The sequence below is a fragment of the Lepeophtheirus salmonis genome, chromosome 1 (genome assembly GCF_016086655.4).
Source record: "Lepeophtheirus salmonis chromosome 1, UVic_Lsal_1.4, whole genome shotgun sequence".
NCBI classification, from domain to species: Eukaryota; Metazoa; Arthropoda; class Copepoda; order Siphonostomatoida; family Caligidae; genus Lepeophtheirus; species Lepeophtheirus salmonis.
In genome coordinates, this window is record NC_052131.2 from 30,481,998 (window position 1) to 30,497,932 (window position 15,935).

The 15,935-nt window shown below is 32.8% G+C and overlaps 2 protein-coding genes across 2 annotated transcripts; one reads left to right on the top strand and one right to left on the bottom strand.

The window, feature by feature from the left end:
- The first annotated feature begins 286 nt into the window (after positions 1–286).
- On the top strand, positions 287–14,143 carry LOC121128556 (neurotrophin 1). The gene is made up of 2 exons (XM_040724154.2): positions 287–397; positions 11,824–14,143. The coding sequence occupies exons 1-2, from the start codon at positions 374–376 to the stop codon at positions 12,577–12,579; spliced, it is 780 nt and encodes a 259-aa protein (XP_040580088.1). The 5' UTR covers positions 287–373; the 3' UTR covers positions 12,580–14,143.
- Positions 12,847–14,118, bottom strand: LOC139906248 (uncharacterized). The gene has a single exon (XM_071890788.1). It carries the CDS (start codon positions 14,116–14,118, stop codon positions 13,045–13,047), a length of 1,074 nt encoding a protein of 357 aa, XP_071746889.1. The 3' UTR covers positions 12,847–13,044.
- Positions 14,144–15,935: the final 1,792 nt, after the last annotated feature.

Here is a 15,935-nt window from a genome sequence, read left to right on the forward strand (position 1 = left end):
TATTATGGATGTAATAAAATATTGTATTTGTATACAAATTCATTTAATAAATAATATATTAAACAATCTATTATTCAAAAAGGTTTCTTGGAACCATATGACAAAATGTGTGTACGCTTTTCTTTTGTATATGTGACGCACTCTCATAATTAGCGTAGAAAATAATATAATATTATTTAAAAAAAAAAACATCACTTGTTATAACCAAAGAAAAAAAAAAAAAAAAATTGACGAGTTGCAGTGTATAAAACTATATTAAAATTATGTAAAATACTTTCAGTTGTATTCACAAACTTGAGTCAGTATTTGATGTACAACTAATATTTTTGAATAAAAGTACTTTATCTTAAGTGTAGACTTCAAATTCTGTGGAATGCTTCCTTCATATGCACTCACGGTAAGAAGATTTTCATATAATATTTCCGTATAACTAAATGTATTATTATTTGATGGGGTTGTAACATATAAAAACAATATTGAACAAAAATCTAGAATAGGGCTAAATCCCGATTAATTAGTAGGATTAATATATCCCATTAATTCAAAGACATATTTGAGTGAATTATAGGTTTATTATTCAACTTTCTGATATTAATTAAGGTACTCAATGATTATATATATAGTTTAGAAACTTTAATTGATGTAAGAAACTGATATTGGCCCCGATGTGGCTACTTTTAAATGAAATATATCAATTTTCTTATTATCTAATTACGACGATCGATTTTGACAACTTTAATTGCTATCTAATAAACACTTAAAGGAGTCTAAGAATGATTTGATAATAGAAATTGTAGAATTATTCTAGCTTACTTTTGTGTTGACGGGCTGTGTATATATGTATAACAGTTTGACAAAAATTTAATGGATATTGGGAAATTGAGTTTCTTGGATACATAAAAAGTGTTTAGTTTATAAAGGGAAATTTGTACTTGATTAATTATGGGAATTCAGTCAGACAGGAACCACAAAAAAGAATATATAGACAATAATTAGAAAATCCTTTTCTAATTGGTGATACCTTATTGCTGGAGCTTTATCACTAAAAGAAAAAAAAAAGAATAGTTTTCTCAATGTATGTCCAAAATTTTTCATTTTAATCGTATAACTATCTGCAATGCTGATGACGAATAACTTTTTTACTTCTTGTCTGATTCAAGGCTTGTATCAAAGTTAAAGCGCCAGTCTTCTCATTTATAGTAACCAAGACTCCAGCCTCACTTTAATGTTCGGTTATACCAACTTGAACTAAATTTAAGGTAGGACTTATGACGCCACTAATTTTTAGTTAAAATTAACTTTATTGGAGTTGATGCCACCGGGCTTTAGAGTGAGATCCAAGTACAGGGTTGTGAGTACTAATATAGTTTCCTATTCTAATTCACTGTAAAATAAGTTTCAACTGCCTAGAGTCTTATAATATGTACAAGTTTGAATCTTTTAATTTGGAGTATGAAGCTTTTAACCTCCAACTATAAGTCAAATTGGAAGATACAGAATGAAGTTCAACTTGCCTCTGAGGTCCCATCTCTGTGACTATTAGTGATTAAATTCTTAATCTACAGAAATGACTCCTTGGTAAATGGAATGAAGAATTAACAGATTTAGATGGATAAATTTTTTAAAGAGAAATGAAACTTAGGTACGTTTGCCCTCAGACCATAACTTGACAAAAAAAAAAAAAAAATAATATCCCTCAATTTGACGATAGAAATAGTTATTTCGGTCTAATATAAATCAAATAGATTGAAATCTCTTCTGCCACAAAAAAAAACAAAAAAACATGGTTCCTTTAGCCTTATGCTAATATCTAAATGATCTTTCCAAAGATAGATGCTGGAGATCGATTGAGAAGTCTAAGGAATTTACGGATTTAAGATAACTAGTCGTTTTAAAAATCATTTTTGTATTTGCAACTGGCTCTTTGCAACTATGGCTATAGGTATGACTGATGGGATTTCAGTTTATATATAAATCGTCATTTTCTACATTGTATTATGGGATTTATCTATACAAAACTATGTAAAAGTAGTTATAATTGATAATTTGACAAAATTTTACTTGAAAAAATAGAAGAAGGCAGTCATTTTTGGATTCCGACAATAAATTAATTAAAATGAAATTGAAGGGAATTTGCAATATCTAATGATGGATATGAGTACAATTTATACAAGCGGATCATGATCAGAGTTTTAAATTATAAGCACTTTCGGTATGTTAAAAAAGAAACCAGAATTGACATGTTAACCCTGTCAATTAAGATAAAGTTTGTTTATGGAGTAAAGTGGCTGTCTTTGCACTTTTATTAGTTAGGGTTACAAATAGTTATGAGAGTAAGGACATAAATACAAATCATACTCCATATCTACCAAGGACAAAGGCAAGAATTACTCAAAAGTCGATCCTCAATTCTACTCTAAGTCCAACAAGGACTTACATTTATAACTAGTGATGAAAATCGTTTCTATTTTGGGTATGTTCAAAAAAAAGAAACTGAAAATATAACCCTTATAAGACTATGCAACAAAATGAAGGTATTGGAACGCCCGCAGGCTGAAACCCAGACTTATTATTGTTATTTAGGCCGTAGAACACGAATATGACCATTATAACTTTCAATCCATAAAGGTTTGGCCTTTAAAGCGTTTTTTTTAAATCAAGTTTTTAGGGTATAACTAAGATTCCGTGCCATATTTCAACGAAAAAAACCATATATATGAAAATCAAAGTAAATAATAAATTGATAAAAACATTTCAGCAGTTAAAAAATGAATTAATTATTACCTTATCTAGATTATATTTAATAAAAATGTATATAATAACCCAAAAATCGAGTAAAATGAAGGATCTTTCTTAGATGTTTATACATTTTTTGGTTTTTTCTTCAAATGCTATATATCACAGCTGAACTTATAGAACAGACCTTATATTTCAATTTAAAAAAAATACCTACAAGTTTGAATGACCATATTCGTGTTCTACGGCTTAAATAATTATAAAAAATCTAGGTTTCAGCCTGCGGGCCAAAATGCTTTTGCATTGTGTTTTTTGAAGAATATTTCTGAGGAGAGCAGTTATGACGTTTCATTAGATCAGCTGTGACTAGGGGGGGGGGAGTTCGAGAAGGAAATAAACAAGGACATTGCCAGGAACTACTCCGTTGTCGATCCTCAATTCTCCTCTGAGTCTAACAAGGAGAGAGAATCATAACTCGACAGCAAAGTATTTTATTTGCACACACGAATGTTCTGTCAGGCTCTGAATTTAATCCAATTTATTAAAAAAGGAAGTAGACTCCTAAAGAATTGAATAATAAGACAACAGCTCAGGATAAGAAAATTTACACTTCAGTTTGCCAAATAAAAAAAAAAAAACAGGCAAGATAAAAAAAAAAAATATCCTCGATTTTCATGACTACTTATAAGAATAAACTCCCTAACAAATTCTCCGTTTTACTCTCCATCATACACGTAGATACTTTATACTTAGAGTCTGAATCTGTTTATAAAAAGATTGGATTTCCTTCCGATCCATTACAGTCTGTTGAAAACGAAATCTATGCTCTACAAACACATCTTAAAAAAGACTTTCCTAGCATTTGCCTTCGATCTGCATCTTTTAGATGTTAGTCTACTAGAAAACCATTTAAAGTGGAATCAATTTCGTCTCCAAAAATTACACATCCATATATCTAATAATTATTGTATAGATAATTAGAAATAATCATACAATGTTAATAATAATTAACCTAGGTATGTATTCAAAATCATTCTTTACATAAACAACAATGTTCTATTAATTAGAGACTCCATTTATGTAATTTCAAGACATGAGGAAGAATTGATTCATATCAAGTTTGACTCCTGCCATTGTTGCTGTTTGTTCATTAGTTAAGTATGAAATAAACAATTTACACTCTATTGTCATAAAAAATTATTATATATACTATAATACTGGCAATTGAAAAATAAAAATAGAATACATAACTTTACTATCTGATCTGTTATTTATTTGTTACCCTCAAATAAATAACAGAGTTTGATGGAATTGATAAGGCTATTTAATTTATAAGGAATAAGACTTGTTCCTTATACGTATATCGATGTGTATATATGCACATTCAGCCTGAACATATTTTGTAGATTCCTTTAGATGACGAGGCATTTTTTACTATGAGTACGAGAGTACCTAAACCTCCGTTACTTCACCCTTCAAATCCTAATGTGAGTACTTCCCTGATGGGATGTATAACCACTCCAACATTCAAATGGATATATTTAGCAATATAAAACTTTCTGTTTTTATAAGTAGTTGATACATATGCGGCGCATCAACGTAAAAATAATCTTACACAATTTCAAATAATTTTGTACTTCATGTACAGGACGAAAAATATTTTTAAATTGCAGAATTAATTATGTGAAATAAATATACTTTAATTTTCCGTATTTAGAATCCCCACCCTGTATACACACAGCTCAAAATTTCTTGTACATATTTGAGTTAATTATATAGGCTGTGTATTCAAATTTGTTGGATGACCTAATTTTTACTATTTTTTAGAATCTTTATTTGATTTAGGAGTTATATATTGTGAACTTCCAAATAAAGTATGTCCATTCTTCATTCATGGCCGATTTTAGCTACTTCAAGTGCAATTTGCATCGCACCCAACGGGCTCATAAAAATACTTTGTAAATATATATTGAAGGTAATTCCCCAAAGAATACAAATGTATTCCACACTCCATTTTGTGAGAAATCATTCTAGCTTCAACTGTTTTGTTGAAGGGCTACATAGATAGTTGGAGAGAGTAATATTGAGTTTCGATTCGCTGTAAATCATATATTATTTCTAATTTTTCATTTCCATTGTTGGGGACATGAACAATAAGAACACATAAACAACATTCTTCGAAACATCGATAATTAATTTCATAATGTGTTAATAAATCAGAAACTAATGAAGTACCAAATTAAAAAAAAAAAAGAATCGATATAGGAAGTATATGATAAATTATGCATTATTTCCTTACTTGCGGTGGATAAACGAAACGGAGGGGTAATTATGAGACATCAATGCTACTAAAGTTTTTTGGAGTCGAGAGTTCATACGAGTCTCCCTCTATCTCTGAGTCAGTCACCAATTTAAATATTAAAATTCAACCTTCAGATAAACAGCGCATAAATAATAATTGTAATTTGAATTAAATGATTAATGTTTGGGACTCTCAAACCTCGAATATCATATTCAAGGCTAAATTTTTTAACTTTGAGTACTCTGGATCAAGTCAAGAGTCGTTTACACTTCGAACACAACAATATGAGTGGAGTCTGATGTTGCAGTATACACTTTTCTTTGCGATATAACTCAAAGTTAATGAGACTTAGGTGTGATTCGAGTCCCAGATTGTTAGTTCAAGTCCTTAGCTCGTATTTCATTTTGTATATGATGCTAAAGTGTCACCTTATTGGTCATGAGTTGGAAGTGTCATCCAATAGGAATGCTCTTTTTGCTTATTCATCTCCTATATAAAGTCCATTGACGTCACTCCCATAAATTATACTCCATTATTCACGGTGTAACTTCACAAATATAAAAATTTACTCTGTGTTTGGTTGTCAGCTTTCGATTTTTCTGCTTCTTTTCTCTCATCATCGTACTGAAGATTGATTGGTTGAATTGAAAGAGCTCTTCGTAAGGCGCTATGAGCAATTACAAGCAATGATAAATCTATAGTTAGAAAGAAATGTATAACTACCGACTGATTTTTGCTCCTTTTGCTATTTCTTTAGAATGAATTTTCTTTTCCAAAGCTGTTGTCATATTTATTTAACTCTTTTTTATAATTCATTCAATTATATTCAAAGCCTTATAGAACAATCATGTGAGCTCATAAAAGACAGAGAGTAATATTGTTGCAGATTTATGATTGTAAGTCCTTGTTGGCGTAATTCTTGCCAATTTCCTTGTTTATTTCCTTCTTCCCCTCCTCCTTTGTCACAGCTGATTGTAGCTGATCTAATGAAATGTCATGACAGCTAAGCTGTTCAAATTTTCAGGGTTACCATTTTAATATTCGATTTTTTAAACATGTCCAAAATACAAGTGATTTTCATCATTTTTCACGACGTTTAAAGTGTCACCTTATGCAGGGTTAGTCCAAAAGGAATTGTTTTCAGCATAGTCATCTAGATAAAATTTATTGACGTCATTTTTTTATTAAAGCTCAATAACGTTACATTCACTAAACTAAGGTACATATTATATATAAATGTCTTATTCCGGAATTTCATGGTTTATTCATTTAATAAGAAACAAGTATCGGCAGATGTTTACAAGGTTCTATTCAGAGATTTTAAATCCCTTATTCGACGTTTATGTATTAATATAATTTCTTGTGTTACAAGTAGTATGTATCATTACTATAATGACTTAATTGTTTCAATGTGGCTATTTTTTTTCTTTTTTTGAATCAGTATTGTTAAAGCATTATAACTCTGGATATTCACAAAAGACTAACCTTCAAAAATCCTTCAACACAATGGAAGGTTTCTTTAAAGTAAAACAGAAAAGAAAAAAAAGTTATCTTCAACATCTGTGATTTATTTTTTTACTGCTTTTAAATTTATCTAAGTATTTAATAATATAATTATACATAATATATAATAAGTTAATAGCTTGAATGAAATTGAATACTACACTATCAATTGAATGAAAGATGACAGGTTGAGTGACTTTTTTGTTGTTGTAAATAATACCTAGGGTTGTATCTGTTCTTCATTTGAGACTTAAAATCGGTTTTGCCCAGTCGAGTCCAGTACCGTTTCTTTATTATAGCAGGATTATATATATATATATTTTTTTTTTTTTTGGGGGGCTTGATTTTTCTTTTTTTAATTTTTTTAAAATCCACAATTGTTAAAGAAAAATCAAATATTAAATTTTATAAAAAAAAACAACTAGCAAATCTATCCTCAAAAACTTACATTTTTTTTAACTGTTTTATAAAAATCCACGGCTGTAACACAAAAAATAAACTTTTGGGAAAAAAGTTCAAAAAATTAAATTTTAAATATTTTATTTTTTGGAGAAATTTATTAGAAAATCCATAGCTATGCATCGTAAATAAATAATAAAAAAATTAAATTTTTTGTAGAAAATTGTATGAAAAATAAAATAAACTGCAAAATATTAAATTTTTCCAAAAGAAAAAAATTAGTTTTTCTAATTTACTAGTAAAAAACCAAAAATCCTTAATTTGGAGGGGCTACATCCCCTCTAGCCCACCCCTGCGGTCCTTGAAAAACGTCTCTAATTTTAAATTGCTTTCTACAAGGCATCATTTTTCACTAACATTATACAGTCTGTCTAAGCAAATCGTACCGCACCAATTAGAGCTCCATAATGCCATTATTGCACACCATCGATTTTGGGATATAAAAATTAATTGTTTCTAGGTTTATCTGCTTTCATACTCTGTATTATTTTTATGATATGTCAAAAACAACGACAACGTTAAAAAAAGACAACGTATAGCAGATTTTTTCCGCACCCATCACTCTTCAGATCCTGGACGTTATTGATTGCTCTGTTGATCGTGTTAGTAAAGTCAGGAGGTGCATAAACAGCGGCGAGAGCCTCTCCAGAAAGGCGAGAAGTAGAAGACACTTCGAAATTGTCACTGAATACTTCTAGGAAGGTTTGACCTTTCACATTGAAGCAAGAGGGCGTTGGCATAGACTCAACGTCAGCGAGGGGACTATCAGTAATGCAACCAAGAAGCCGTGGCCCTATTCTTGTGTCCGTAGATGGTGTAAGGCTATTGTAAGTCAAGCTTGTTTTGATGAAAACCTCAACAATATCTAGCCTCCAAAATTATGCCCTAGCCTCGTCACTGTACTGCTTGCAACTGGGCTATGGAATATGGGCTTCGTAGAGAGCAAGGCCTTCAAAGTCTCTCACACCAATCTTGATTCCCTGAGAGCATCCATTGAGAATGAGTGGACTGATATGTCCAATAACTTAGTAATCAAGGTGCGCAAGGCCTTCAGGCTCAGGCCATAGTGGCCGTAGATTAAGGACATTTTGCGAAATATTTGTTAATATTATAAGGATAATTATGATTAAAAATACTTCTGAGACTCTGTACATGTTGTTCTTTATACAGCAGATTAAAATTTTAATATCAACACACACACGGTAGCAAAGTATCTAAGTTTATCAATTAAAATTAGTTTAGTGTAACTTTAAGTATGTAAAAAAATTATGAATTTTGATTTATGCTTACGTCACTGGTAGATGTGAGTACTTATGATAGCGTCATCTACATACATATTTAAATATCATAAAGTGTGACGTCATATGATTTATCTTTACTACACCTCTCTAATAAATACATGAGAGGTACAGCTATTTCTACTATTAAGATTGAAGCTAAAACAGTACTTTACATATTAAATAATAAGAAGAATAAGAGGAGGCGAAGAAGAACCTTTGTAGTTTCTAAACACACTAAAAGAGTCTTCTGGAATATCTGCAAATCGTTCTTGCAACGCTTCACACGATTTCGTTATTGGTCAAGCGTGAGCAATCACGGCACCCACCATGTGGATAACTGTCCTAAGCGAAGGTGCAGAGTCCTCATATTATTTTTCAAGCTTCTTTTTTAGTTGTAAAGGTGGTTTGCTTGTCTTAAAATGATGTTTAATATACAAGGAAATTCTTTTTCGTCCATTTTCCACTTTCACAATTCAAACGAATGCCAAAAAGAGAGAAATAGACAGATCTGACAGAAAGTTTATGTCAGTTCTTACAAGAGAGGTTAATAACTAAACTTAACATCGATACGCCCCAGTCGTGCCATTTTTCAGATTTTGCACTGACTTTTCAAACGACCCTCGTAAATTTTTGATAAGAAAGATTGTACTACTCATCAAAGAAACATATCCAAATTGGATAGTAGATTATAAATATTTTTTGATGTATAAAATATAAGATTAAATATTTTTTGTAAGTATTGTTTTCCCAGTTTTTTCAGTCATTTGTATTTAGTACAAATCATCAACGACCCTATTACTTATGTAATTTCTCAAAATGTTTTCAAAGTATCCAATGTAGGGACGAGGGGTGTAAAAATTTTATGAATTCTCGTGAGTGTAAATCAAAAATAAAAGTATATTTATAGGAAAATGTTGCTGACTCGGATTACTAAAATATAATTATCTTTTTTTCTCGCTATTACGTTTGAATGGGCTTGCAGGTTAACTGCATTTAAAAAAAAAATTAATAAATTATCACAAAGTTTCGACAATTTTATACATGCCTACCAATAATATTACTCTCCTAAACTGCTTGACTGTTCTTCATTTAATGGCATTGATTCTCAAGTGTTGTTTTTTTCAAAGAATAATCTTCAAAAAATGAATCTTAATACACATTATGCACTAAAAAAATGTAAGCACATAAATTATTACTTAAGAAGAAGGATCTTTGATTCAAATGCAAAAAAAACAAAAAAAACATGGACGTGGATAGTCTTCCATGTACAGGGTGACCACGCTAAATTGGAACTACTTTAAACTTCATCCAGATCCATAATGTGGATATTCGGGGTTAAATCATACTAATATAAAAGGTTGCATGAACAATACACTATAACTTCCACCACAATTGTTTTGACAACAAACAATAGTCATCATGGAACAAGCAAGGAGAGACACCATCCTCGAATGGGCTCGCGTGGGACACAAGCCCTCTGCTATCTACAAGCTTCTTAACTACCCCAAGACCACTGTGTACCGGGTCTTCGATCCCTGGGAGGTTGAGGGGAAGGTCTGCTGCAAGGCCCACAACATGAGAAGTGACCGAATCCGCACTTCCCGCTTCCTTGAAGGCCTCTGGAAGTCAATCAAGGCTTCGCCGGGACTTCCTTGTCCAGGTTGGCCAAGAACCGTGGAGTGAGCAAGCAGCTGGTCTCCAAGGATGTAAATAAAGACATCGGGTACAGCTCATACCAAATGGCCAAACAACACATCCTCACGGCATCCATGAAGTCCACCAGGTTCACTAACAGTAAGCGTCTCCTCAGTGACCTGAAGAGCCATGGAGGAAGAATCATCTTCTTCTCCGACGAGAAGAACTGGACTGTCGATAGAAGCTACAACGTCCAGAATGACAGGTGGCTTGCCAAGGAGAGGGAAGAAGCCCCTGGGGTCTTCACCACAAAGTTCCCGGCCTCCGTGATGACCCTGGGTGGCATCTGCAGCACCGGTGAGGTGATGCCTCCTTTCTTCTTCAATCCCAAGGAAAGGGTTAACGCAATAAGGTACTGTGAAGTCATGGGGGAGTTCGTCATCCCCTGGAAGATGGATATGGCCACGGGGAGGGAGTTCATATTTCAACAAGACTCAGCGCCCGCACACATTGCCATGAGGATCACTAACCTCTTCAACTCCCACGACATCACTTTCCAGGATCGCAACACCTGGCCCTGCAACTCACCCGACCTCAATCAATGTGATTAATACTGGTAGGGAAAGTTGTAGAGGGAGGTGTGAAAGGTCAGCCACACGAGCATCGCGGCCCTGAAGGGCTCCATTACGAGGGAATGGAATGCTGTCGATTCCGCGGAAGTCATCAGGGGATGCAAATCCTTTAGGGGCAGGATGGAGAAGATGGTGGCTGCTGAGGGAGAACATGTTAAATAAATTTATTGTTTAATATCATGTCTAACTTTTTCATATTAACAAATACACTCCAAATTCCATTTTTATCAAGCATGTTGAATTTTAAGATAGTTCCAATTGATCGTGGACACCCTGTATAGTGATAAAGATCGTGTGTATTTATGGCATGTTAAAAAAAAAGAAACCAAAAAATCAACATGATAATTCGGACAAGTTGAAGAATGTTTGGGAGGAAAGGGGTTTAGCTGTCATGACGTTTCATTAGACGAGCTACAATCAGCTGTGACGACGGGGAAAACATCGGCAAGAATGACTCCAATGTCTATCTTCAATTCTATTCCGAGTCCAACAATGACTTACAATTATAACTCCTCAACAAATCCTAAAAGCAACTCTCCGTCTTTTATGATCACACGCGAATGTCTAATCAGGGTTTGAATAAATGGAAGTGAGAATGTATTTGGAAAATAAACTCACTTCTCGTTAACGACCCGATAAATATTAATGAGAACCGCTAAAAAAAAAAACATTCTTCAAGTTACTGATTCCAAAAAAAGTCACCAGCTAAAAAATACTTACGATTTACATTACTATCCATGTATCTATAATTCTATGGCTAAGGCAAGAATAGTTAAAAGGGAAGAATTGACTGTTTACTAGTTAATTCCAGGCCTTTCTTCTTCCTCTTTTAAGACGATGAAAGGTTGTGTGAGTCAATGAAGATTGTATCTCTGTTTTATTAATGTTTTTTGTAGGAGGTGACAAAAGTTTAATTGCCGAGGCAATTGGGGCATGTATTTTGCATATCCTTGGCTTAATCTGCACATGAAATAATTTTGCTATGTTTTTTAAAATTAATTTAAACAATATGGCTACCATGTATGCGTGTTCATACCTACAAATAGGAATGAAAAATTATGTTCAATTATGAAAAGTAATACCAATTACATGCGTTTGTTGGAAGGTAAATGTAAGGACATTAATCATGTAGGATTTTATTGTTGTGTAGTGTTAATAAAATTATTATTGTTATTGCTCTTACTGCAATGGCTTTATTTTATGCCTGTAACCATACATATATTGAGCTTAATATACTTATGTTTATTATATTAATTTTTTCCCTTCTATATTTCAGCTTACACTTACACTTGTCTTTGTTCTGATGGGGAGGCAGAGCAGAGTTTTAGGTGCAAACATGTACACCCCTACTCCAAGATATGGACCCACTCCCGTCCCACACTACTCCCCCACACCCAGCCCTGCATATGGCCCTCACGGCTACAGCACTCCCTACGGATACACCCCTGCTCCCCTCTACGGGCATCATGTAGGAGCAAATCCCGTACGAGAGACCTATGGACCTCCCAGCTGCTCCAAAAACTCCACAAATACTTGGTGCCTCATGGACTACGAGTATCCTACATACGAAATCCAACATGCCGTCGAGTACCACTATGCCGCAGTAGCTGCTCTCTATAAGGACGTTATTGCCAATACAGAGAACTCCATTGACCGACTCAAGGATCTCCGAGATGAGACTTATCTCTGTCCCTCTAGCACAGACTATGTTATGCCTCTTCGAGCCATCAACTCTCAAGGGAAGTGGAGAATCGTTGTGAATAATGTCAAGGCTCACTATGAGACTCTAAGTCAAACCGTTCGAGTTGAGCAATGTAGCAAGCAGGGAACTCCCTGTCCCCTTGTTCCTGAATGCTACGAAACGAAATGTGTTCAAAAATCACTCTATCATCGATTCCTTACCTACGATCCCTTTGATTACTATTTCCCGTTCGCCATTGAGAGTTTCAAACTTCCAGCTTCATGTGCCTGTACGTCCGGGACCTTTGCTGAGCAACAAAGCACACCCTACTACATTCCTCATCATAAATAAATAAGTAACAAAGGTCATCCTTTCTTGTCCTTGTTCAGGTTTGGTTCAAGATAATATAAAAATATACAATTGCAGTTCCGTTCCCTTTTCCATCTTTTCAAATTAACAAATAAAACAACATCAAATCGAAGAACCAGACCTCGCAAGCAATCAACGAATACAAATGAACACACGATATGTTCTAGTCAACCATTGTTATTATTATTTTCAACTCTTCTCTTTATAAATAGTTAATTAACCATTATAGTTACTAATTACTATGTACTATTATTTATGATATTTCAAATTATTTATTACATAAAACAATTATTAATATTTATTTAAAGAATCTCTCAAATAGCTAAACATTATACCACAAAAATGGCAATAAATAAATATCACTAAAAAATTTGACAAGACTTTGTTTTTCTCATAAAAGGAAGCATAAAATTCATTACATAAAAAAGTTAATCCATTAAAAAAAGTCTATGACTCTTTAACAACGACTGAACGTTCAAGGGGGTTTGACTCCACAATGTTGGACACTTCCTTTGACTGAAGTCCTGATTTAAAAATTTCATCCAAATCAATTGGTTCCAAAGAAGGATTTTTTGATTGCAAGTTCTCATTCTTTGAACGCTTCTTTTTAAGATTACTCTCCTCTTTTTTGATCGGACGATCATCTGTGATCTTTTGTTTTTTTTCATCGTCATTACCACTTCCTTTTTTCTCATCTTCTAACACCTTACCACCTTTCTTGACTCCACGGATCTCCTTTACATTTGTCTTTCTAGACGTGGCAAAATGTCCAAAACTAGCCACTTTCTTAACAATTTCTTTTCTTTTATTTTCGGTAATCTCATTACTGTTCGACTCTGATTGGCTTTGTGAAGGTTCCACTTTTACCACTTTCGGAGCAGGAGGAGTTTCTGTGTCTGTTTGTGTATCCTGAATAACAACATTTCGCTTGTTATAACTAAACTGTATGGCGGCTCTTTTCCCACTCAGTACTTTACCAGACTCATCACGAATTTCCCCGAGAGGTATTCTTGAGGGACGGCTTGAATTATAGACCCTTTGATGGGCATACAAAATGGATGCATACTTCCCACTCAACTTTACACCACGCTCTCTAGAGCTATTCAACGTAATTTGTACAGAGTAAACCGCTCCAGAAAGTACTACGATGCCTATTATCACAGGTAGTAGAGTCCGGACCTTATCCATGAAGGACTCAGAGGCTGCAGTACTATACAAACTCTTACTCTGTCGCCTCCAATTGTTACGGAGTTGAATGAGCGGACTTGATATCTCTGACCAAAGATCTGATACATTTCCAGAGTCATCCGACGTAAAATTAAGTCGACGAGAAGCGCACTCTGGGGTTGATGTTACATATCCATTTGAAGATAAATCCAAATAGGAGGCTGAAGAGGGATTGGATGGATGTTTAGGCCTCTGACGAATAACAGGATACTCCTCTTCTGAATATAAGTGAATTGCTTCATGGGATGGAGTCGTTTGTTGAGACACGGGGTTTTGATGATAGTATCCATACATCTTGTGGGATGACAAACCTTCGAATGATCATCATGTTTTTATTGATGTTGATATCATGAGATGATGTAAGGTACATCCCTTGTATCAACTCGAAAGAAGATATCCCTACGTTATATATATATAGAAGGATCTCCTTCTTCCATAAACAAAATATAATGTATTAAAAACAAAATGTTTATTAATCGTTATACATAATTCATAAATTACTTGTTATTACCATATATAAAATTATATTAATTAGATGCTATCATCGAAAAACATTATATGTAGCACATTTATATTAATTAATTAATGCATTAATTGATATAATTCCCCATTAGTAAATCTATAATAAAATCTACTAATAAGGCATTAAGAAACCATAAATATATATTATGAAAATATTGCTATAATAGAGCATGTTTTTGTTACGTCAGCATTTTGGGGGCCTGAGACCAAATTTAACCCACAAATAAAAGGTCATAAATTTTATATTATGTCAGACTGTAATATGTGTTCAAAATATGTTATTATATTGTTCTATAATCCTATTTCCATATTAAGAGAATTATGTTAAAAACTGTTACAATGGTTAGAATAAGTTGTTTTTCACCTTTTTAGTCTCTAATCGATCATAAAAGTAAATAAATACATATATATATATATTTATTTGTACGAATCTAGCCATTTCGTTTGGATTTTCAATACATATTACTTTGTTTCTATTTCAACATTACAGTTTATCATTGGCATCAAGTAATATTCGGTGCAACTATTAAGTTTTGTTTTATTCTTAAAGCAATTTAATGAAGTTTTATCAAGAGTTAATAACAATAAATCTTGATGGAACTTCATCCATTGGTTTTAAGAATAAAAAAAGACTTCACATTTGTATTAAGTACTACTGGATGGAAACGAAAAACACTGATATTTAAATAAATAAAGGTATTATGAACTGAAAACCCTATGAAATTGAAATATTTAAGCAAAATAAATTTGTTTTGGATCGATTTAGGATCGAAAAGTATGATAGTCAGAAAAATATCTTATTCTTTCGATTGTAATAGTTAATTTTTCCTACAATACGGAAATAAGATTGCATCACGATGTACTAACACATTTTTTATACATTTTAGGCTCTTATACATCATGAAACAAGACCATTGAGCGATAACATTTTTATAGACAATAAGGTCAATATATCTGTTGGTCCCTTTTTGACATACAATAGTTTACTAATTCCCTCAATATTAATGAAAAATGTGGTGTCAATGCAGACCCCCAAAAATGGATGTCATCAATATTGTGACGTCAAGCGAAAACTTTTATTTAATAACTTTTTCAAATCAACTTACGGAACTTTTTCGATAAAGAATCACAAAACCTCTTCAGTTTAAATGTTATTATATGCATTTTGTTATTAATCTTTGAAATGATTATACAGAGCCTTTATGGTTGTTTTTACGCATGAAGAACTTCTAATTCATTATATGATTATTTTTTCAAAGGGTATTTTTCTTTACATTTACAAGAAAATAAGTATACACACATTTTTTAGTCAAAAGAGTTTAGATAATATGTAAGGGGGGGGGAGGGATCTAATTTACTCGAATTTTTAAATTAAACTTATTTTCTTTCTATTTTTATTTTAATAAGTAAAATGTGTCATTGAGAATAATTAATTTAAGAAATAGGGGGGAGGGGGTATCTAGAAGAAAAATTTATGTAAGCTACAAAGAAATTCTTTTATTTTTTTCAAATGTGAACATAAATCTGTGATGGGATCAATACAGTCTCTTATAGCTAGATATGTAGACACCTATAAACCTCTCTTTCTT